The 22,281-nt window shown below is 35.0% G+C and overlaps 2 protein-coding genes across 4 annotated transcripts; both read left to right on the top strand.

The window, feature by feature from the left end:
• Nucleotides 1-3,301: 3,301 nt before the first annotated feature.
• Nucleotides 3,302-10,482, top strand: LOC132293544 (uncharacterized). Of its 2 annotated transcripts, none has more exons than XM_059791076.1 (5): nt 3,302-3,883; nt 8,483-8,551; nt 8,651-8,755; nt 8,850-9,066; nt 9,137-10,482. In XM_059791076.1, the coding sequence occupies exons 2-5, from the start codon at nt 8,513-8,515 to the stop codon at nt 10,309-10,311; spliced, it is 1,536 nt and encodes a 511-aa protein (XP_059647059.1). In that variant the 5' UTR covers nt 3,302-3,883; nt 8,483-8,512; the 3' UTR covers nt 10,312-10,482. The 2 variants fall into 2 exon arrangements, with proteins under 2 accessions (XP_059647059.1, XP_059647060.1); XM_059791077.1 differs by lacking the exon at nt 3,302-3,883 and adding an exon at nt 6,229-6,608.
• Nucleotides 10,483-14,882: 4,400 nt separating this feature from the next.
• On the top strand, nt 14,883-22,057 carry LOC132293543 (uncharacterized). Of its 2 annotated transcripts, none has more exons than XM_059791074.1 (5): nt 14,883-15,460; nt 20,064-20,132; nt 20,232-20,336; nt 20,431-20,647; nt 20,718-22,057. In XM_059791074.1, the coding sequence occupies exons 2-5, from the start codon at nt 20,094-20,096 to the stop codon at nt 21,884-21,886; spliced, it is 1,530 nt and encodes a 509-aa protein (XP_059647057.1). In that variant the 5' UTR covers nt 14,883-15,460; nt 20,064-20,093; the 3' UTR covers nt 21,887-22,057. The 2 variants fall into 2 exon arrangements, with proteins under 2 accessions (XP_059647057.1, XP_059647058.1); XM_059791075.1 differs by lacking the exon at nt 14,883-15,460 and adding an exon at nt 17,820-18,189.
• The last annotated feature ends 224 nt before the right edge of the window (nt 22,058-22,281 follow it).

The following is a 22,281-nucleotide window of genomic DNA, read 5'->3' as shown; positions in this document are numbered from 1 at the left end:
GACTAAAAGTATATATATTTATTCATATACATATTTAGTTCATTATAGCTATGTCTCTTCTGCACATCTTCGTTTGGAATTTGGATCAACTTTATTTTTCATTTATTTTCTGTTTTGTCTTGTCCATATCTTTCTTATAACAGAGATAAAATTATTGAAATTAATTCTGTTCTTTATTGTTGTTTTATTTATCTGTACAAGATTCTAGTAATTATATTTTGAATATATATATATATATATATAATTTTATAGGCGTATCCTCGCCTTGTCCGTGTCCTATTTTTTTGAAATTTGCCGTGTCGCCGTATCCGTGTCGTGTCGTACCCGTGTCCCGTATCTGTGTCCGTGCTTCATAGATCATCAACAATGTGCAAATATAAGGTTGCATCATGGGTAATGTAACAAGTCTATGTAACATTGTTTCCACCTTTAATTCTCAAATTATATCCTGATTGATAGACTACTTTTAGTCACTATTCTATTACTAAATGATGAAAAATCTATATATATATATATATATATACATATATATATATATATATTTAAAAAACCCAAACCTAGAATTTTGATTCAAAATAATCAATAAATTGAGATCGCATGTAGCAATTTCTTTTAACTACATTTTTCTTGTATAACCCGGAAAGCTTATTTTTTGATAGAATTAAAATTTAAATATTCAAAATTTTATGAACTGAATTTTAAATACTAATTATAAATTGAAATTTTTATTTGTAACTGTTTGAAATTTAAATGTTCTCATTCTCAATTAAACCTAATTTTTAAGTAGTTGAAAGCACTTCGTTGGCACATTTTTTTTAAAAAAAAAATAAAATTAAATGTTAAATTGGGTTTTATAAAAAAAATAAATAAATAAACCGCTTCACACTGTATCTCCTCTTATTGTAACTGGGTTACCACGTTCATCTCCTTGCGAAGAGGAACGCGCTGGTCTATAGATATGCAAAAAATTCTTAGTGGGAGTGACTAGAGTGGTGCTGAAACTCTGGGCCCCTCAGACTTCTTCAAATAGAAAAAGGAAAGAGTTTGGGTTACCAGTTGTTAGTCAACGTTATAAGTAACCACATCTTAAGGCTTAATCCTCTTCAACAGCTCCTTGTCCTCGAAGTAGGCTTCATCGAAGTAGGCGTCATCCAAGTAGGCGTGCAGCAACTCTTGAATTTTTATAAAAGGATACATGGTAGTCAAATTGCACTCTTAAATTAGATTTGTAAATTGATTTGCTTTTCAAATATTTAAGGATTATAAAGAACAAGATTTACTTGAAATTTACAATGGCAAGAATTATAAAATCTTTTCATTTTTAAGACTATTAATTTAAATGAAATTGTTATCATAATATTACGTTTGTATGGGGAATAGAAATCCATACATTACTACATTTATTTTTCAATGCATGATGGTATAATAAACGATCACACTGTGTTGCATCAGTTGTTGCCGGCATTAGTCAGTAGACTTTCAAATAGCAAGTTAAGGTACAAAATTATAAATCAATTCAATTTAAAAGATCTTTAGTCCTCTTCTTCTTCTTTTCTTTTTCATTTTTTTTTTTATTTCCTTTTTGCAATTCAATTGTCATGCATTGACATGTCTTTAAAATTTTGGCACACATTTATTGATCACCGAAGATAGGGCATGGAGAGAGGTCGATTTGTTAGACATAAAACCTTAATTTAAAACGTTCAATCTATTCTTATGCTTTAAAGGGGAATCGATGTTCTTGTTCAATTCTTTTTTATTTATTTTTATTTTGTTGTATTGACAAATTTGAGGGAACTCGCTACCAAAATCAATCGAAGCAATAAGCCACTCACTGGGTACACCAAAAAATTTAAATAAATAAAAATAAAGGAAGAATAGGAGGATTGTATTTATTTTGGGAAAAAGAAGAAAAAATAAAAATAAAAACCCAAACCTAGAATTTTGATTCAAAACTATCAAGAAATTGAGATCACGTGTAGCAATTTATTTAACTACATTTTTCTTGTACAAACCCGGAAAGCTTATTGCTTGATAGAATTAAAATTTAAATACTCAAAATTTTGTGAATTGAATTTTAAAAACTAATTATAAATTAAATTTTTTATTTGCAACTGTTTGAAATTTAAACATTCTATTTCTGAATTAAACCAATTTTTTTTTTTTTTTAGTAGTATTCACAATCTTGCCACTGAAAGCACTTCATTGTCATATTTTTTATTTTTTAAAATTAAATGTTAAAATGAGCTGCCATAAAAATAACAAATAAATAAATGATCAAAATAGCATCACACTGACCCAAACACCCAACACCACCTTAATGTTTAGGTTTAGAAACTCCCCAAAACACCGCCTTGGTTTTCATATGAAAAAAGATGCAATGGATAAAGTCGGCATTTAGGTGGTCAATGGAACCCAAATCCACTACTTTTGTTATTCAAGCTTGGGCCATTTCAAATTGAACCCAACAACATCTTAAGTCCAAACCAATTCCAATAATGTGTAACTTGGGTTTCAATGGGTTTTGTTCCTTATCTTCAGATAGACAGATTGGACATTGGTCCAATGCATTTATAACTTCAGACTTGTTCGGTTTAGTTCTCCAAGAACAGATTAATTTCAAAAAATTCACTATTCTTTAAAATTAAGTTATTTTTCTTAAACTGTTTTCACAAAATTAATTGTAACTTAGCTAAATTTCTTTTAATTTCAAATCCAATAATTCGGTGTCCCCAAAAGTACAAGTCCAACACTCAATTGTCATTGTGAAAAAAGTTGTTGAAATTCATAAAATAAATAAATAAATAAAAACATTAAGGTGGTGTAAAATTAGATTTGTAAATTGATTTGCTTTTCTAATATTTAAGGATTATAAAGAACAAAATTTACTTGAAATTTACGATGGCAAGAACTATAAAATCTTTTCATTTTTAAGACTATCAATTCAAATAAAAGTGTTATCTTAATATTATGTTAAAATTTTGGTACACATTTATTGTTGTTTTTTTTTTTTTTTTTGACATGATTTGATGGAACTCACTACCAAAATCGATGTAAGCAATAATAAATAAATAAAAATAAATGAAGAATAGGAGGATTGTATTTATTTTGGGAAAAAGAAGAAAAAATAAAAATAAAAATAAAAACCTAAACCTAGAATTTTAAAGTTCAAAAAATAAAAATAAATACCCAAACCTAGATTTTTGACTCTTCAGTTTTATAATTTCTAAAAACCTGATTTTTTTTTTTTTTTTTTTTTATATATCTTCTCTTTACCTTTTCTTACTTTTCTCTCTCTTTCCTTCTTTCTTTCTTTCTTCTTCCCTCTCTCCCAAACATACAAAAGAAAAACAGCAGGGAAGCGAAGCAAATAGTCTTTATACATGCTCGCTCTTCCCTACGCGTTGCATATCTTCTCTCTCGTGCCTCCGTCTATCCATCTTCTCTCTCTCTCCGCCAAACCCTAACCTCCTCATCATCTCTCTAATCCTCCATCTCTCCACACCACCTCATCCCTCCACCGAAGCCACCACTCTACCTCCATTCCATCTCCCCATCTCTCCATCTCTCATCCACCACACTTCACCCGAAACCACAAGCCACCAACACCCCTTCTCTCTGGTCAAGCCGCCGCTGCGTCTTCTCCGGCCATTTCTCAGGCCGTCGCTGCATTTTCTTCGGCGATTCTCTGGCCTAAGTTCTCTATCTCTCGGATTCTCATTGGCCATTCCTCCGGCCGTCGTTCTCATCTCAGGCCGTATCTCCGGCAATCTTCTCCATCGCGGGCCAATTTTCAGGCCGTCGCTGCGTTTTCTCCGGCTATTTCTCAAGCCGTCGCTGGTCACAATCCCTCTCTCCATCTTTCTCTGATATTCTCACTCGGGTAAGCATCCTTATCCCTTCCTCTTCCTCTTTTTATCTAAATATATGTGTGTACTTGTGAGTATCCTTGTGTAAAAAGTCTGAGAATAAGGGTTTTGATTTTTCTAATTACTGAGATTAGTAGTTTGAATTTTATGATGATCTAGATTCATGATATACATTGTGATTTGGTATTTTGAGAAAAATTGACGGGGCTGTGAATCTGAGATGATATATTTGTGTTTTTAATTTCTGAGAATCTGTGATATACATGGTTTGATTGTTTCAGTTTTGATGTTGGTATATATTCCGGATATGCATATATGTGGTTTGAAGTTTGGGAATTTTTGTTTTAGGCTGTGGCTGCGATGTCTGTGATCATATATATAGATGATGTGTGTTCTGAAATAGTGGAGAAGTTGTGACTGTGATGGGCTGTGAAGTTTGGGTAGTTTAGATATATATCGATGACGTATATGATTTGTGATCTGAAATTGTGATGGGCTGAGGCATTGGAGAAGTTTATATATATATATACACGTGTGTGACTTGAACTTTGGATTCTAAAATTCTGAATTTTGGAATTTGATTCTTGTTATCGATTTAAACTGTTTAGTTCAAATTTCTAATGAGACTTTATCTTCTAAAAATGGTTTTGAGAGTGTTGCCGTTTGATTGAGTCGAGAAATAAATTTTTGAGGGAAGACCATGACGATCGTTTGATGTTGAGTGTTAAAAATCTTTGGGAATTGTTTGGGCATTGTAGTTGATATTTATGCTTGAGAGTTTGACATTGAAAAATATTCTGAAGTTGCACTCTTGATTATTCTAATGGAAAGCATGTTCACACAAGTTCATATCCATGTGTTAAGACTTTGAAATTCTGAAATTTCATAATTGATGTTTTGAAATTGTTCAATAGCTGAGTTGTGATGTTCAATTTGGATAAGTTGTATTTGAAATTCTGTTGTATTTCAATTGGATAATTGGGATGAGTTGGATAATTTTGGAAAGGAACTTGAATGTCATTAAGCGTGCAAATAAATTCTGAAATTAGTGGAGACACAATCTTTGATATCTATACGTGTTCTATGCATGTATATGGTTTCTCTTGGAACTTTTTGACATGATTGATCTTCAATGCATATATGCTAATGTATGCGGATCATTTGTGATGCTTAATTTCTGAAAATCCCAAGGGCTGAAATGTTTAGAGGTGTTATATAGTTTTCAAAATTGGAAATTGGGATTTGATAGCTGAAATGTGAAATGTGATTTGATTTTGTTTCTTCAAGTTTCAATCATTTTCAGAATTTGTCCAAAGTGTCCCTAATTGAGATGAACATGCTCTAAGTGCATCTTGCTTGATTTTTGCCATGTGAGGGCATTTCGTGTTGTTTGTGAGCGAATGTGATGTGAGTTATGAGTTGTATTGAAAATTGAGATAAGACAAATGACAAATCTCTCTAGAGCTAAGTTATTGCGGAGGAAACAGTTTTGGGAATTGGGACTAATTATCAAAAGCAGTATACACTGCACACTATATACATGTTTTGTTAATTAATTTCCATGAGAAAGAAAAGGTTGATATATTGTTGAAGGATGTCCATGACTTTAAGCTTTCATTCATTTATTTCTTGTGTGAATTCAATAATTTTTGTAGGGAACACTCACAGTAATAAATCTCTGCTTTTTTTTATGAAATCAACCATAATGAATGTATTCATTTATACAAATGTTCAAGTATAGAAGATTCATTGAGAGAGGTCGATTTGTTAGACATAAAACGTTAATGGTAAACGTTTAATCTATTCTTACGCTTTTAAAGGGGAATCGATGTTCTTGTTATATTTTTATTTTTATTTTGTTGTATTGACACTATTTGATGGAACTCGCTACCAAAATCGATGGAAGCAATAAGCCACCCACTAGGTTCACCAAAAAAATAAATAAAGGAAGAATAGGAGGATTGTATTTATTCTGGGAAAGAGAAGAAAAAATAAAAATAAAAACCCAAACCTAGAATTTTAAAGTTCAAAAAATATAAATAAAAATCCAAACCTAGATTTTTGATTCTTCAGTTTTAAAATTTCTAACACCCTGATTTTTTTTTTTTTTTATATATCTTCTCTTTACCTTTTCTTACTTTTCTCTCTCTTCCTTTCTTTCTTTCTTCCCTCCCAAACATACAAAAGAAAAACAGCAGAGAAGCGAAGCAAATAGTCTTTATACATGCTCTTCCCTACAACCTACCCGAGTGTTACATATCTTCTCTCTCGTGCCTCCATCTCTCCATCTTTTCTCTCTCTCTCTCTCTCTCTCTCTCTGCCAAACCCTAACCTCCTCCTCATCTCTCTTACCCTCCATCTCGCCACACCACCTCATCCCTCCACCGAAGCCACCACTCCACCTCCATTCCATCTCCCCATCTCTCATCCACCACACTTCACCAGAAACCACAAGCCACCAACACCCCCTCTCTCTGGTCAAGCCGCCGCTGCGTGTTCTCCGGCCATTTCTCAGGCCGTCGCTGCATTTTCTTCGGCCGATTCTCTGGCCGAAGTTCCCTATATCTCGGATTCTCATCGGCCAATCCTCCCGCTGTCGTTCTCATCTCAGGCCGTATCTCCGGCAATCTTCTCCATCGCGGGCCAATTTTCAGGCCGTCGCTGCGTTTTCTCCGGCCATTTCTCAAGCCGTCGCTGGTCACAATCCCTCTCTCATCTTTCTCTGATATTCTCACTCGGGTAAGCATCCTTATCCCCTCCTCTTCTCTCTTTTTATCTAAATATATGTGTGTACTTGTGAGTATCCATGTGTAAAAAGTCTGAGAATAAGGGTTTTGATTTTTCAGATTACTGAGATTAGGAGTTTGAATTTTATGATGATCTATATTCATGATATACATTGTGATTTGGTATTTTGAGAAAAATTGACGGGGCTGTGAATCTGAGATGATATATATGTGTTTTTAATTTCTGAGAATCTGTGATGTATATGGTTTGATTGTTTCAGTTTTGATGTTGGTATATATTCGGGATATGCATATATGTGGTTTGAAGTTTGGGAATTTTTGTTTTAGGCTGTGGCTGTGATGTCTGTGATCATATATATAGATGATGTGTGTTCTGAAATTGTGGAGAAGTTGCGACTGTGATGGGCTGCGAAGTTTGGGTAGTTTTGATATATATCAATGTGTGATGACATATGATTTGTGTTCTGAAATTGTGATGGGCTGAGGCATTGGAGAAGTTTATATATATATATATACGTGTATGACTTGAACTTTGGATTCTAAAATTCTGAATTTTGGAATTTGATTCTTGTTGTCGATTTAAACCGTTTAGTTCAAATTTCTAATGAGACTTTATCTTCTAAAAGTGGTTTTGAGAGTGTTGCCGTTTGATTGAGTCGAGAAATAAATTTTTGAGGGAGGACCATGATGATCCTTTGATGTTGAGTGTTAAAAATCTTTGGGAATTGTTTGGGCATTGTAGTTGATATTTATGCTTGAGAGTTTGACATTGAAAAATATTCTAAAGTTGCACTCTTGATTATTCTAATGGAAAGTATGTTCACACAAGTTCATATCCAAGTGTTAAGACTTTGAAATTCTGAAATTGCAAAAATGATGTTTCGAGTTTGTTCAACACATGAGTCGTGATGTTCAATTTGGATAAGTTGTTTTTCAATTGGATGAGTTGGATAATTTTGGAAAGGAACTTGAATGTCATTAAGCATGCAAATAAATTCTGAAATTAGAGGAGACACAATCTTTGATATCTATACGTGTTCTATGCATGTATATGGTTTCTTTTGGAACTTTTTGACATGATTGATCTTCAATGCATATATGGTCATGTATGCGGATCATTTGTGATGCTTAACTTCTGAAAATTCTAATGGCTGAAATGTTTAGAGGTGTTATATAGTTTTCAAAATTGGAAATTGGGATTTGATAGCTGAAATGTGAAATGTGATTTGATTTTGTTTCTTCAAGTTTCAATCATTTTCAGAATTTGTCCAAAGTGTCCCTAATTGAGATGAACATGCTCTAAGTGCATCTTGCTTGATTTTTGCCATGTGAGGGCATTTCATGTTGTTTGTGAGCGAATGTGACGTGAGTTATGAGTTGTATTGAAAATTGAGATAAGACAAATGACAAATCTCTCTAGAGCTAAGTTATTGCGGAGGAAACAGTTTTGGGAATTGGGACTAATTATCAAAAGCAGTATACACTGCACACTATATACATGTTTTGTTAATTAATTTCCATGAGAAAGAAGAGGTTGATATATTGTTGAAGGATGTCCATGACGTTAAGCTTTCATTCATTTATTTCTTGTGTGAATTCAATAATTTTTGTAGGGAACACTTACAGTAATAAATCTCTGTTTTTTTTTATGAAATCAACAATAATGAATGTATTCATTTATACAAATGTTCAAGTATAGAAGATTCATTGTTTTGCTGACAAGTGACTATGTGTTGTCGTGCTGAGATCTTTCATTCATTCATTGAATTGGCTAATTTGGCTGATTATGTTTTTCAATTTATTAGTTTTTGTGGCACCTCATAGTATTTTCGTTCATGGGTTTTGCTTGAATTTCTTTTGTTGCAGTAGCATTTGGCTGATTGGGTTTTGCTTGAAATGGTTTCCTCAGACGATGGAAACGATGGGATGGGTCAGGTATATCGTTTTCTGCCATTCTCTGATTCTGTTTGCTCTCTTTCTTCTTTTTTTCCCCGGGTCTCCATCTCACGTTTAAGATTCCTGCTCCGTTTTCAGGTACGGGCCAAGAGAAAAGCAATGGAATTAAACAAAGAGGGACCGACTGGGAGAGTTTTTGCAGAAATGGCTCCCTCCTCCGACGGAAACGATGGGATGCTTCAGGTATATCGTTTTCTGCCATTCTCGGATTCTGTTCTTCTTCTTGTTTTTTCCTTGGGTCTCCATCTCACGTTTAAGATTCCTGCTGTGTTTTCAGGTACGGGCCAAGAGTAAAGCAATGAAATTAAACAAAGAGGGACCGACTGTGGGCATTCATTTCGGCACCACGTCCTGTTCCCTTGCTGTTATTGAAGGAAACGTTGCAACAATAGCAGCCTCACTTCCTTGTTACGTTTCTTTTACGGACTCCGGGCCATTAATTGGCGATGCTGCGAAGGAACTTTTTCCTATGAATCGCGAAAATACAATTACTGGTTAGATGCTTAATCTTGATTTAGTACCTTAATATAAATAACACCTTAATATTTTTTTCTCTTTTTGTAGGTCCCCTGAGATTCGTTGGCTACACAGCGAGTGCCCTCCATTCCAAGTTGCCTGCTCCCATTGGTGTGCACATGATTGAAGATTTACATGAAGACGACGCGCCTTGGATAAATGTGACCATCAAAGGAGTGGAAAAACATTTGTCTCCCGAAGCTGTATCTTCTTTAATCATTGAAGAGATCAAGAAGACGGCCGAGAAGTCCCTTGGGGTCTGCATAGTGGATGTGGCTTGTGCCTTACCCAACAAGTTAGAGAATCGGAATGCCAGGGTGGATGGTATTCAAAATGCAATTGCATTTGCAGATCTCAGGCTGGCTGGGACCCACACTGAAGTTACCGCTGTAGTCTCTGCGTATGGTTACGAGAAGGAGATTAGGAATCCTGTCATCAAAAACGTTTTGATTGTAGATGTAGGTGGGACGGCGTCAAATGTGACCTTGTTCAGTGTGGGACAAGACAGATTGGAATACGAAGAAACTACTACAGATGATAAAATTTGTGGTGAAAGGATGGACATGAATATGGCGCTTCACATTCGGGATGAGTTCAATAAGAGGCACCGTGGTGTCCATGCTAACATGGCTGTGATCAATCGACTACTCATCCCCTGCGAAAAGGCGAAAATTTCGCTGTCATCAAATGATCTTGTCGAGGTGGAGGTGAAACAGTTGTTAGACGGGGTTGATTACAGCACCTCCTTCACGCGCCCCAAGTTTGAGGAGCTCAATGGGTATCTTTTCGTGTCTCTGGTTAAGATGATAAGGTGTTATTTGAGGAAGTTTGCGAAGGACAAGTATGGCCGCCTGCATGAGATTGTGTTGGTTGGGGGATGTTCAAACATTCCCAAACTTAGAGAAGTGGTACAGGCACAGTTTGAGAGCAAGCTTCAAATAAGGTTGAAGCCTGAGTATGTTGTGGCTTGTGGTGTGGCTATTAGACATGCTCAGGAGAAGGAGAAGGAGAAGGAGAAGGAGAAGGAGAAGGCGAAGGCGAAGGCTGCTGAGCATCAAGAAGTAACAGGAGATGACATATCCTGCGGTATGGCACTGATATCTGCTTATGAGAAGGATGATGCCCCAGTCACACTGGGGAGATTCAAAGCCCTGGAGAGGGATTTGAAAGCCATTCAGGATGATGTTACTTGGATAAAGGAGAGATTACAAAAAGGAGGGTAGAACTTCTTGTGAGAGCTACTTGGTAGTTGAAAAAGTGACTTTGTTATTTTTGTGCATAGTAAACTGTTTTGAGAATTTGTATTTCAGAATGAAATTTTATATGTGGAGACTTGTTTGTTTAGATTTTAGGTATATGGTACTGTTATGCATCATAGTTCACTGTTTTGAAAAGTTGAATGTATTTTATATGTGGATGCATGTCTCTGTGGATGTAATGATTTTAGGTATAATTTGGTGGTCTGGTACCCACAACTGCACGGCCAATATGTAATTCATACGTCGTCTTCCCCAGCAGGTCATGCTCCACAAACTAAAATTCCTTCAGATATGCATCGCAGTTACTATCCTCTTACCTCAAAACCATACCCTTGCACATGCTAAGACCAAAGAAACCAGGTCAGACAGCTGTTTCTTCTTCTTGTTGATGCGGTAGAGAGAGAACCAGGTTAGACAGCAGAGAGAAACAAAGGCCCTTATTTGATTTGTTGTTGTACTCGTTTTTAATCTAAATTGCACCCTTAAATTTAGATTTGTAAAAGCATGTGGTAGATAAATTGGTTCGCAATGTTAATATATAAGGATAAAGAACAAGAAGATGTATAATGGCAAGAACAATAAAATCTTTTTTACTTATCAAAAAAAATAAAAATAAAACAATAAAATCTTTTCATTTGAAGACCATCGATTCCACGGTGTTAGCGTAAGTGATTGAGAGAGATGAGTTTGCTACTATTTACATTCATCATCAAACTTCTCACTAACACCCAATAAAAAGAAGAAAGAAGAAAAATCCGTAGATGGTCATCCTTAATTCCAACATGAGTGAGTAATCATTTTTATTAATTCACATAATATTCCAAATATCATCAACTATGAATCACGGACACTCCTCTCAGGGGTCCCGTACCCGTGTCGGATACTTTTCGGACACCGACACCCGTGTCCGAGGCTCGGACACGTGTCCGACACTTCTGTAAAGTGTCCAAATATTATTTTTTATTGGACACGCGTGTCCGAGGCTCGGACACACGGTCCGACACTTCTGTGAGACAAGATTTATTTTCTCTCACTCCTCTCAGTCTCTCCTCTTCTTCAATTATCTCTCTTCATGAACAAAATATATATATATACATATATATTTAAGTTACATGAACAAAACTTTGTGAAAGACTGAAAGTATATATATTTATTCATATACATATTTAGTTCATTATAGCTATGTCTCTTCTGCACATCTTCGTTTGGAATTTGGATCAACTTTATTTTTCATTTATTTTCTGTTTTGTCTTGTCCATATCTTTCTTATAACAGAGATGAAATTATTGAAATTAATTCTGTTCTTTATTGTTGTTTTATTTATCTGTACAAGATTCTAGTAATTATATTTTGAATATATATATATATATATATATATATATATATATATATATATATATATATATATAATTTTATAGGCGTATCCTCGCCCTGTCCGTGTCCTATTGTTTTGAAATTTGCCGTGTCGCCGTATCCGTGTCGTGTCGTACCCGTGTCCCGTATCTGTGTCCGTGCTTCATAGATCATCAACAATGTGCAAATAGAAGGTTGCATCATGGGTAATGTAACAAGTCTATGTAACATTGTTTCCACCTTTAATTCTCAAATTATATCCTGATTGATAGACTACTTTTAGTCACTATTCTATTACTAAATGATGAAAAATCTATATATATATATATATATATACATATATATATATATATATATATATTTAAAAAACCCAAACCTAGAATTTTGATTCAAAATAATCAATAAATTGAGATCGCATGTAGCAATTTCTTTTAACTACATTTTTCTTGTATAACCCGGAAAGCTTATTTTTTGATAGAATTAAAATTTAAATATTCAAAATTTTATGAACTGAATTTTAAATACTAATTATAAATTGAAATTTTTATTTGTAACTGTTTGAAATTTAAATGTTCTCATTCTCAATTAAACCTAATTTTTAAGTAGTTGAAAGCACTTCGTTGGCACATTTTTTTAAAAAAAAAATAAAATTAAATGTTAAATTGGGTTTTATAAAAAAAATAAATAAATAAACCGCTTCACACTGTATCTCCTCTTATTGTAACTGGGTTACCACGTTCATCTCCTTGCGAAGAGGAACGCGCTGGTCTATAGATCTGCAAAAAATTCTTAGTGGGAGTGACTAGAGTGGTGCTGAAACTCTGGGCCCCTCAGACTTCTTCAAATAGAAAAAGGAAAGAGTTTGGGTTACCAGTTGTTAGTCAACGTTATAAGTAACCACATCTTAAGGCTTAATCCTCTTCAACAGCTCCTTGTCCTCGAAGTAGGCTTCATCGAAGTAGGCGTCATCCAAGTAGGCGTGCAGCAACTCTTGAATTTTTATAAAAGGATACATGGTAGTCAAATTGCACTCTTAAATTAGATTTGTAAATTGATTTGCTTTTCAAATATTTAAGGATTATAAAGAACAAGATTTACTTGAAATTTACAATGGCAAGAATTATAAAATCTTTTCATTTTTAAGACTATTAATTTAAATGAAATTGTTATCATAATATTACGTTTGTATGGGGAATAGAAATCCATACATTACTACATTTATTTTTCAATGCATGATGGTATAATAAACGATCACACTGTGTTGCATCAGTTGTTGCCGGCATTAGTCAGTAGACTTTCAAATAGCAAGTTAAGGTACAAAATTATAAATCAATTCAATTTAAAAGATCTTTAGTCCTCTTCTTCTTCTTTTCTTTTTCATTTTTTTTTTTATTTCCTTTTTGCAATTCAATTGTCATGCATTGACATGTCTTTAAAATTTTGGCACACATTTATTGATCACCGAAGATAGGGCATGGAGAGAGGTCGATTTGTTAGACATAAAACCTTAATTTAAAACGTTCAATCTATTCTTATGCTTTAAAGGGGAATCGATGTTCTTGTTCAATTCTTTTTTATTTATTTTTATTTTGTTGTATTGACAAATTTGAGGGAACTCGCTACCAAAATCAATCGAAGCAATAAGCCACTCACTGGGTACACCAAAAAATTTAAATAAATAAAAATAAAGGAAGAATAGGAGGATTGTATTTATTTTGGGAAAAAGAAGAAAAAATAAAAATAAAAACCCAAACCTAGAATTTTGATTCAAAACTATCAAGAAATTGAGATCACGTGTAGCAATTTATTTAACTACATTTTTCTTGTACAAACCCGGAAAGCTTATTGCTTGATAGAATACTCAAAATTTTGTGAATTGAGTTTTAAAAACTAATTATAAATTAAATTTTTTATTTGCAACTGTTTGAAATTTAAACATTCTATTTCTGAATTAAACCAATTTTTTTTTTTTTTTTTTTTTTTTTTAGTAGTATTCACAATCTTGCCACTGAAAGCACTTCATTGTCATATTTTTTATTTTTTAAAATTAAATGTTAAAATGAGCTGCCATAAAAATAACAAATAAATAAATGATCAAAATAGCATCACACTGACCCAAACACCCAACACCACCTTAATGTTTAGGTTTAGAAACTCCCCAAAACACCGCCTTGGTTTTCATATGAAAAAAGATGCAATGGATAAAGTCGGCATTTAGGTGGTCAATGGAACCCAAATCCACTACTTTTGTTATTCAAGCTTGGGCCATTTCAAATTGAACCCAACAACATCTTAAGTCCAAACCAATTCCAATAATGTGTAACTTGGGTTTCAATGGGTTTTGTTCCTTATCTTCAGATAGACAGATTGGACATTGGTCCAATGCATTTATAACTTCAGACTTGTTCGGTTTAGTTCTCCAAGAACAGATTAATTTCAAAAAATTCACTATTCTTTAAAATTAAGTTATTTTTCTTAAACTGTTTTCACAAAATTAATTGTAACTTAGCTAAATTTCTTTTAATTTCAAATCCAATAATTCGGTGTCCCCAAAAGTACAAGTCCAACACTCAATTGTCATTGTGAAAAAAGTTGTTGAAATTCATAAAATAAATAAATAAATAAAAACATTAAGGTGGTGTAAAATTAGATTTGTAAATTGATTTGCTTTTCTAATATTTAAGGATTATAAAGAACAAAATTTACTTGAAATTTACGATGGCAAGAACTATAAAATCTTTTCATTTTTAAGACTATCAATTCAAATAAAAGTGTTATCTTAATATTATGTTAAAATTTTGGTACACATTTATCGATCACTGAAGATAGGCTTTGGAGAGAGATCGATTTGTCAGACATAAAACGTTAATGTTGTTGTTGTTGTTTTTTTTTTTTTTTTTGACACGATTTGATGGAACTCACTACCAAAATCGATGTAAGCAATAATAAATAAATAAAAATAAATGAAGAATAGGAGGATTGTATTTATTTTGGGAAAAAGAAGAAAAAATAAAAATAAAAATAAAAACCTAAACCTAGAATTTTAAAGTTCAAAAAATAAAAATAAATACCCAAACCTAGATTTTTGACTCTTCAGTTTTATAATTTCTAAAAACCTGATTTTTTTTTTTTTTTTTTTTTTTTATATATCTTCTCTTTACCTTTTCTTACTTTTCTCTCTCTTTCCTTCTTTCTTTCTTTCTTCTTCCCTCTCTCCCAAACATACAAAAGAAAAACAGCAGGGAAGCGAAGCAAATAGTCTTTATACATGCTCGCTCTTCCCTACGCGTTGCATATCTTCTCTCTCGTGCCTCCGTCTATCCATCTTCTCTCTCTCTCCGCCAAACCCTAACCTCCTCATCATCTCTCTAATCCTCCATCTCTCCACACCACCTCATCCCTCCACCGAAGCCACCACTCTACCTCCATTCCATCTCCCCATCTCTCATCCACCACACTTCACCCGAAACCACAAGCCACCAACACCCCTTCTCTCTGGTCAAGCCGCCGCTGCGTCTTCTCCGGCCATTTCTCAGGCCGTCGCTGCATTTTCTTCGGCGATTCTCTGGCCTAAGTTCTCTATCTCTCGGATTCTCATTGGCCATTCCTCCGGCCGTCGTTCTCATCTCAGGCCGTATCTCCGGCAATCTTCTCCATCGCGGGCCAATTTTCAGGCCGTCGCTGCGTTTTCTCCGGCTATTTCTCAAGCCGTCGCTGGTCACAATCCCTCTCTCCATCTTTCTCTGATATTCTCACTCGGGTAAGCATCCTTATCCCTTCCTCTTCCTCTTTTTATCTAAATATATGTGTGTACTTGTGAGTATCCTTGTGTAAAAAGTCTGAGAATAAGGGTTTTGATTTTTCTAATTACTGAGATTAGTAGTTTGAATTTTATGATGATCTAGATTCATGATATACATTGTGATTTGGTATTTTGAGAAAAATTGACGGGGCTGTGAATCTGAGATGATATATTTGTGTTTTTAATTTCTGAGAATCTGTGATATACATGGTTTGATTGTTTCAGTTTTGATGTTGGTATATATTCCGGATATGCATATATGTGGTTTGAAGTTTGGGAATTTTTGTTTTAGGCTGTGGCTGCGATGTCTGTGATCATATATATAGATGATGTGTGTTCTGAAATAGTGGAGAAGTTGTGACTGTGATGGGCTGTGAAGTTTGGGTAGTTTAGATATATATCGATGACGTATATGATTTGTGATCTGAAATTGTGATGGGCTGAGGCATTGGAGAAGTTTATATATATATATACACGTGTGTGACTTGAACTTTGGATTCTAAAATTCTGAATTTTGGAATTTGATTCTTGTTATCGATTTAAACTGTTTAGTTCAAATTTCTAATGAGACTTTATCTTCTAAAAATGGTTTTGAGAGTGTTGCCGTTTGATTGAGTCGAGAAATAAATTTTTGAGGGAAGACCATGACGATCGTTTGATGTTGAGTGTTAAAAATCTTTGGGAATTGTTTGGGCATTGTAGTTGATATTTATGCTTGAGAGTTTGACATTGAAAAATATTCTGAAGTTGCACTCTTGATTATTCTAATGGAAAGCATGTTCACACAAGTTCATATCCATGTGTTAAGACTTTGAAATTCTGAAATTTCATAATTGATGTTTTGAAATTGTTCAATAGCTGAGTTGTGATGTTCAATTTGGATAAGTTGTATTTGAAATTCTGTTGTATTTCAATTGGATAATTGGGATGAGTTGGATAATTTTGGAAAGGAACTTGAATGTCATTAAGCGTGCAAATAAATTCTGAAATTAGTGGAGACACAATCTTTGATATCTATACGTGTTCTATGCATGTATATGGTTTCTCTTGGAACTTTTTGACATGATTGATCTTCAATGCATATATGCTAATGTATGCGGATCATTTGTGATGCTTAATTTCTGAAAATCCCAAGGGCTGAAATGTTTAGAGGTGTTATATAGTTTTCAAAATTGGAAATTGGGATTTGATAGCTGAAATGTGAAATGTGATTTGATTTTGTTTCTTCAAGTTTCAATCATTTTCAGAATTTGTCCAAAGTGTCCCTAATTGAGATGAACATGCTCTAAGTGCATCTTGCTTGATTTTTGCCATGTGAGGGCATTTCGTGTTGTTTGTGAGCGAATGTGATGTGAGTTATGAGTTGTATTGAAAATTGAGATAAGACAAATGACAAATCTCTCTAGAGCTAAGTTATTGCGGAGGAAACAGTTTTGGGAATTGGGACTAATTATCAAAAGCAGTATACACTGCACACTATATACATGTTTTGTTAATTAATTTCCATGAGAAAGAAAAGGTTGATATATTGTTGAAGGATGTCCATGACTTTAAGCTTTCATTCATTTATTTCTTGTGTGAATTCAATAATTTTTGTAGGGAACACTCACAGTAATAAATCTCTGCTTTTTTTTATGAAATCAACCATAATGAATGTATTCATTTATACAAATGTTCAAGTATAGAAGATTCATTGAGAGAGGTCGATTTGTTAGACATAAAACGTTAATGGTAAACGTTTAATCTATTCTTACGCTTTTAAAGGGGAATCGATGTTCTTGTTATATTTTTATTTTTATTTTGTTGTATTGACACTATTTGATGGAACTCGCTACCAAAATCGATGGAAGCAATAAGCCACCCACTAGGTTCACCAAAAAAATAAATAAAGGAAGAATAGGAGGATTGTATTTATTCTGGGAAAGAGAAGAAAAAATAAAAATAAAAACCCAAACCTAGAATTTTAAAGTTCAAAAAATATAAATAAAAATCCAAACCTAGATTTTTGATTCTTCAGTTTTAAAATTTCTAACACCCTGATTTTTTTTTTTTTTTTTATATATCTTCTCTTTACCTTTTCTTACTTTTCTCTCTCTTCCTTTCTTTCTTTCTTCCCTCCCAAACATACAAAAGAAAAACAGCAGAGAAGCGAAGCAAATAGTCTTTATACATGCTCTTCCCTACAACCTACCCGAGTGTTACATATCTTCTCTCTCGTGCCTCCATCTCTCCATCTTTTCTCTCTCTCTCTCTCTCTCTCTCTCTCTGCCAAACCCTAACCTCCTCCTCATCTCTCTTACCCTCCATCTCGCCACACCACCTCATCCCTCCACCGAAGCCACCACTCCACCTCCATTCCATCTCCCCATCTCTCATCCACCACACTTCACCAGAAACCACAAGCCACCAACACCCCCTCTCTCTGGTCAAGCCGCCGCTGCGTGTTCTCCGGCCATTTCTCAGGCCGTCGCTGCATTTTCTTCGGCCGATTCTCTGGCCGAAGTTCCCTATATCTCGGATTCTCATCGGCCAATCCTCCCGCTGTCGTTCTCATCTCAGGCCGTATCTCCGGCAATCTTCTCCATCGCGGGCCAATTTTCAGGCCGTCGCTGCGTTTTCTCCGGCCATTTCTCAAGCCGTCGCTGGTCACAATCCCTCTCTCATCTTTCTCTGATATTCTCACTCGGGTAAGCATCCTTATCCCCTCCTCTTCTCTCTTTTTATCTAAATATATGTGTGTACTTGTGAGTATCCATGTGTAAAAAGTCTGAGAATAAGGGTTTTGATTTTTCAGATTACTGAGATTAGGAGTTTGAATTTTATGATGATCTATATTCATGATATACATTGTGATTTGGTATTTTGAGAAAAATTGACGGGGCTGTGAATCTGAGATGATATATATGTGTTTTTAATTTCTGAGAATCTGTGATGTATATGGTTTGATTGTTTCAGTTTTGATGTTGGTATATATTCGGGATATGCATATATGTGGTTTGAAGTTTGGGAATTTTTGTTTTAGGCTGTGGCTGTGATGTCTGTGATCATATATATAGATGATGTGTGTTCTGAAATTGTGGAGAAGTTGCGACTGTGATGGGCTGCGAAGTTTGGGTAGTTTTGATATATATCAATGTGTGATGACATATGATTTGTGTTCTGAAATTGTGATGGGCTGAGGCATTGGAGAAGTTTATATATATATATATACGTGTATGACTTGAACTTTGGATTCTAAAATTCTGAATTTTGGAATTTGATTCTTGTTGTCGATTTAAACCGTTTAGTTCAAATTTCTAATGAGACTTTATCTTCTAAAAGTGGTTTTGAGAGTGTTGCCGTTTGATTGAGTCGAGAAATAAATTTTTGAGGGAGGACCATGATGATCCTTTGATGTTGAGTGTTAAAAATCTTTGGGAATTGTTTGGGCATTGTAGTTGATATTTATGCTTGAGAGTTTGACATTGAAAAATATTCTAAAGTTGCACTCTTGATTATTCTAATGGAAAGTATGTTCACACAAGTTCATATCCAAGTGTTAAGACTTTGAAATTCTGAAATTGCAAAAATGATGTTTCGAGTTTGTTCAACACATGAGTCGTGATGTTCAATTTGGATAAGTTGTTTTTCAATTGGATGAGTTGGATAATTTTGGAAAGGAACTTGAATGTCATTAAGCATGCAAATAAATTCTGAAATTAGAGGAGACACAATCTTTGATATCTATACGTGTTCTATGCATGTATATGGTTTCTTTTGGAACTTTTTGACATGATTGATCTTCAATGCATATATGGTCATGTATGCGGATCATTTGTGATGCTTAACTTCTGAAAATTCTAATGGCTGAAATGTTTAGAGGTGTTATATAGTTTTCAAAATTGGAAATTGGGATTTGATAGCTGAAATGTGAAATGTGATTTGATTTTGTTTCTTCAAGTTTCAATCATTTTCAGAATTTGTCCAAAGTGTCCCTAATTGAGATGAACATGCTCTAAGTGCATCTTGCTTGATTTTTGCCATGTGAGGGCATTTCATGTTGTTTGTGAGCGAATGTGACGTGAGTTATGAGTTGTATTGAAAATTGAGATAAGACAAATGACAAATCTCTCTAGAGCTAAGTTATTGCGGAGGAAACAGTTTTGGGAATTGGGACTAATTATCAAAAGCAGTATACACTGCACACTATATACATGTTTTGTTAATTAATTTCCATGAGAAAGAAGAGGTTGATATATTGTTGAAGGATGTCCATGACGTTAAGCTTTCATTCATTTATTTCTTGTGTGAATTCAATAATTTTTGTAGGGAACACTTACAGTAATAAATCTCTGTTTTTTTTTATGAAATCAACAATAATGAATGTATTCATTTATACAAATGTTCAAGTATAGAAGATTCATTGTTTTGCTGACAAGTGACTATGTGTTGTCGTGCTGAGATCTTTCATTCATTCATTGAATTGGCTAATTTGGCTGATTATGTTTTTCAATTTATTAGTTTTTGTGGCACCTCATAGTATTTTCGTTCATGGGTTTTGCTTGAATTTCTTTTGTTGCAGTAGCATTTGGCTGATTGGGTTTTGCTTGAAATGGTTTCCTCAGACGATGGAAACGATGGGATGGGTCAGGTATATCGTTTTCTGCCATTCTCTGATTCTGTTTGCTCTCTTTCTTCTTTTTTTCCCCGGGTCTCCATCTCACGTTTAAGATTCCTGCTCCGTTTTCAGGTACGGGCCAAGAGAAAAGCAATGGAATTAAACAAAGAGGGACCGACTGGGAGAGTTTTTGCAGAAATGGCTCCCTCCTCCGACGGAAACGATGGGATGCTTCAGGTATATCGTTTTCTGCCATTCTCGGATTCTGTTCTTCTTCTTGTTTTTTCCTTGGGTCTCCATCTCACGTTTAAGATTCCTGCTGTGTTTTCAGGTACGGGCCAAGAGTAAAGCAATGGAATTAAACAAAGAGGGACCGACTGTGGGCATTCATTTCGGCACCACGTCCTGTTCCCTTGCTGTTATTGAAGGAAACGTTGCAACAATAGCAGCCTCACTTCCTTGTTACGTTTCTTTTACGGACTCCGGGCCATTAATTGGCGATGCTGCGAAGGAACTTTTTCCTATGAATCGCGAAAATACAATTACTGGTTAGATGCTTAATCTTGATTTAGTACCTTAATATAAATAGCACCTTAATATTTTTTTCTCTTTTTGTAGGTCCCCTAAGATTCGTTGGCTACACAGCGAGTGCCCTCCATTCCAAGTTGCCTGCTCCCATTGGTGTGCACATGATTGAAGATTTACATGAAGACGACGCGCCTTGGATAAATGTGACCATCAAAGGAGTGGAAAAACATTTGTCTCCCGAAGCTGTATCTTCTTTAATCATTGAAGAGATCAAGAAGACGGCCGAGAAGTCCCTTGGGGTCTGCATCGTGGATGTGGCTTGTGCCTTACCCAACAAGTTAGAGAATCGGAATGCCAGGGTGGATGGTATTCAAAATGCAATTGCATTTGCAGATCTCAGGCTGGCTGGGACCCACACTGAAGTTACCGCTGTAGTCTCTGCGTATGGTTACGAGAAGGAGATTAGGAATCCTGTCATCAAAAACGTTTTGATTGTAGATGTAGGTGGGACGGCGTCAAATGTGACCTTGTTCAGTGTGGGACAAGACAGATTGGAATACGAAGAAACTACTACAGATGATAAAATTTGTGGTGAAAGGATGGACATGAATATGGCGCTTCACATTCGGGATGAGTTCAATAAGAGGCACCGTGGTGTCCATGCTAACATGGCTGTGATCAATCGACTACTCATCCCCTGCGAAAAGGCGAAAATTTCGCTGTCATCAAATGATCTTGTCGAGGTGGAGGTGAAACAGTTGTTAGACGGGGTTGATTACAGCACCTCCTTCACGCGCCCCAAGTTTGAGGAGCTCAATGGGTATCTTTTCGTGTCTCTGGTTAAGATGATAAGGTGTTATTTGAGGAAGTTTGCGAAGGACAAGTATGGCCGCCTGCATGAGATTGTGTTGGTTGGGGGATGTTCAAACATTCCCAAACTTAGAGAAGTGGTACAGGCACAGTTTGAGAGCAAGCTTCAAATAAGGTTGAAGCCTGAGTATGTTGTGGCTTGTGGTGTGGCTATTAGACATGCTCAGGAGAAGGAGAAGGAGAAGGAGAAGGAGAAGGCGAAGGCGAAGGCTGCTGAGCATCAAGAAGTAACAGGAGATGACATATCCTGCGGTATGGCACTGATATCTGCTTATGAGAAGGATGATGCCCCAGTCACACTGGGGAGATTCAAAGCCCTGGAGAGGGATTTGAAAGCCATTCAGGATGATGTTACTTGGATAAAGGAGAGATTACAAAAAGGAGGGTAGAACTTCTTGTGAGAGCTACTTGGTAGTTGAAAAAGTGACTTTGTTATTTTTGTGCATAGTAAACTGTTTTGAGAATTTGTATTTCAGAATGAAATTTTATATGTGGAGACTTGTTTGTTTAGATTTTAGGTATATGGTACTGTTATGCATCATAGTTCACTGTTTTGAAAAGTTGAATGTATTTTATATGTGGATGCATGTCTCTGTGGATGTAATGATTTTAGGTATAATTTGGTGGTCTGGTACCCACAACTGCACGGCCAATATGTAATTCATACGTCGTCTTCCCCAGCAGGTCATGCTCCACAAACTAAAATTCCTTCAGATATGCATCGCAGTTACTATCCTCTTACCTCAAAACCATACCCTTGCACATGCTAAGACCAAAGAAACCA

This window comes from Cornus florida, unplaced genomic scaffold, assembly GCF_030987335.1.
Source record: "Cornus florida cultivar Cherokee Brave unplaced genomic scaffold, ASM3098733v1 CherokeeBrave_3.0.0_Hap2_Chr02, whole genome shotgun sequence".
Taxonomy (NCBI): domain Eukaryota; kingdom Viridiplantae; phylum Streptophyta; class Magnoliopsida; order Cornales; family Cornaceae; genus Cornus; species Cornus florida.
Note: the sequence above shows the minus strand (reverse complement) of the source record. Positions and strands in the feature narration are given on the sequence as shown.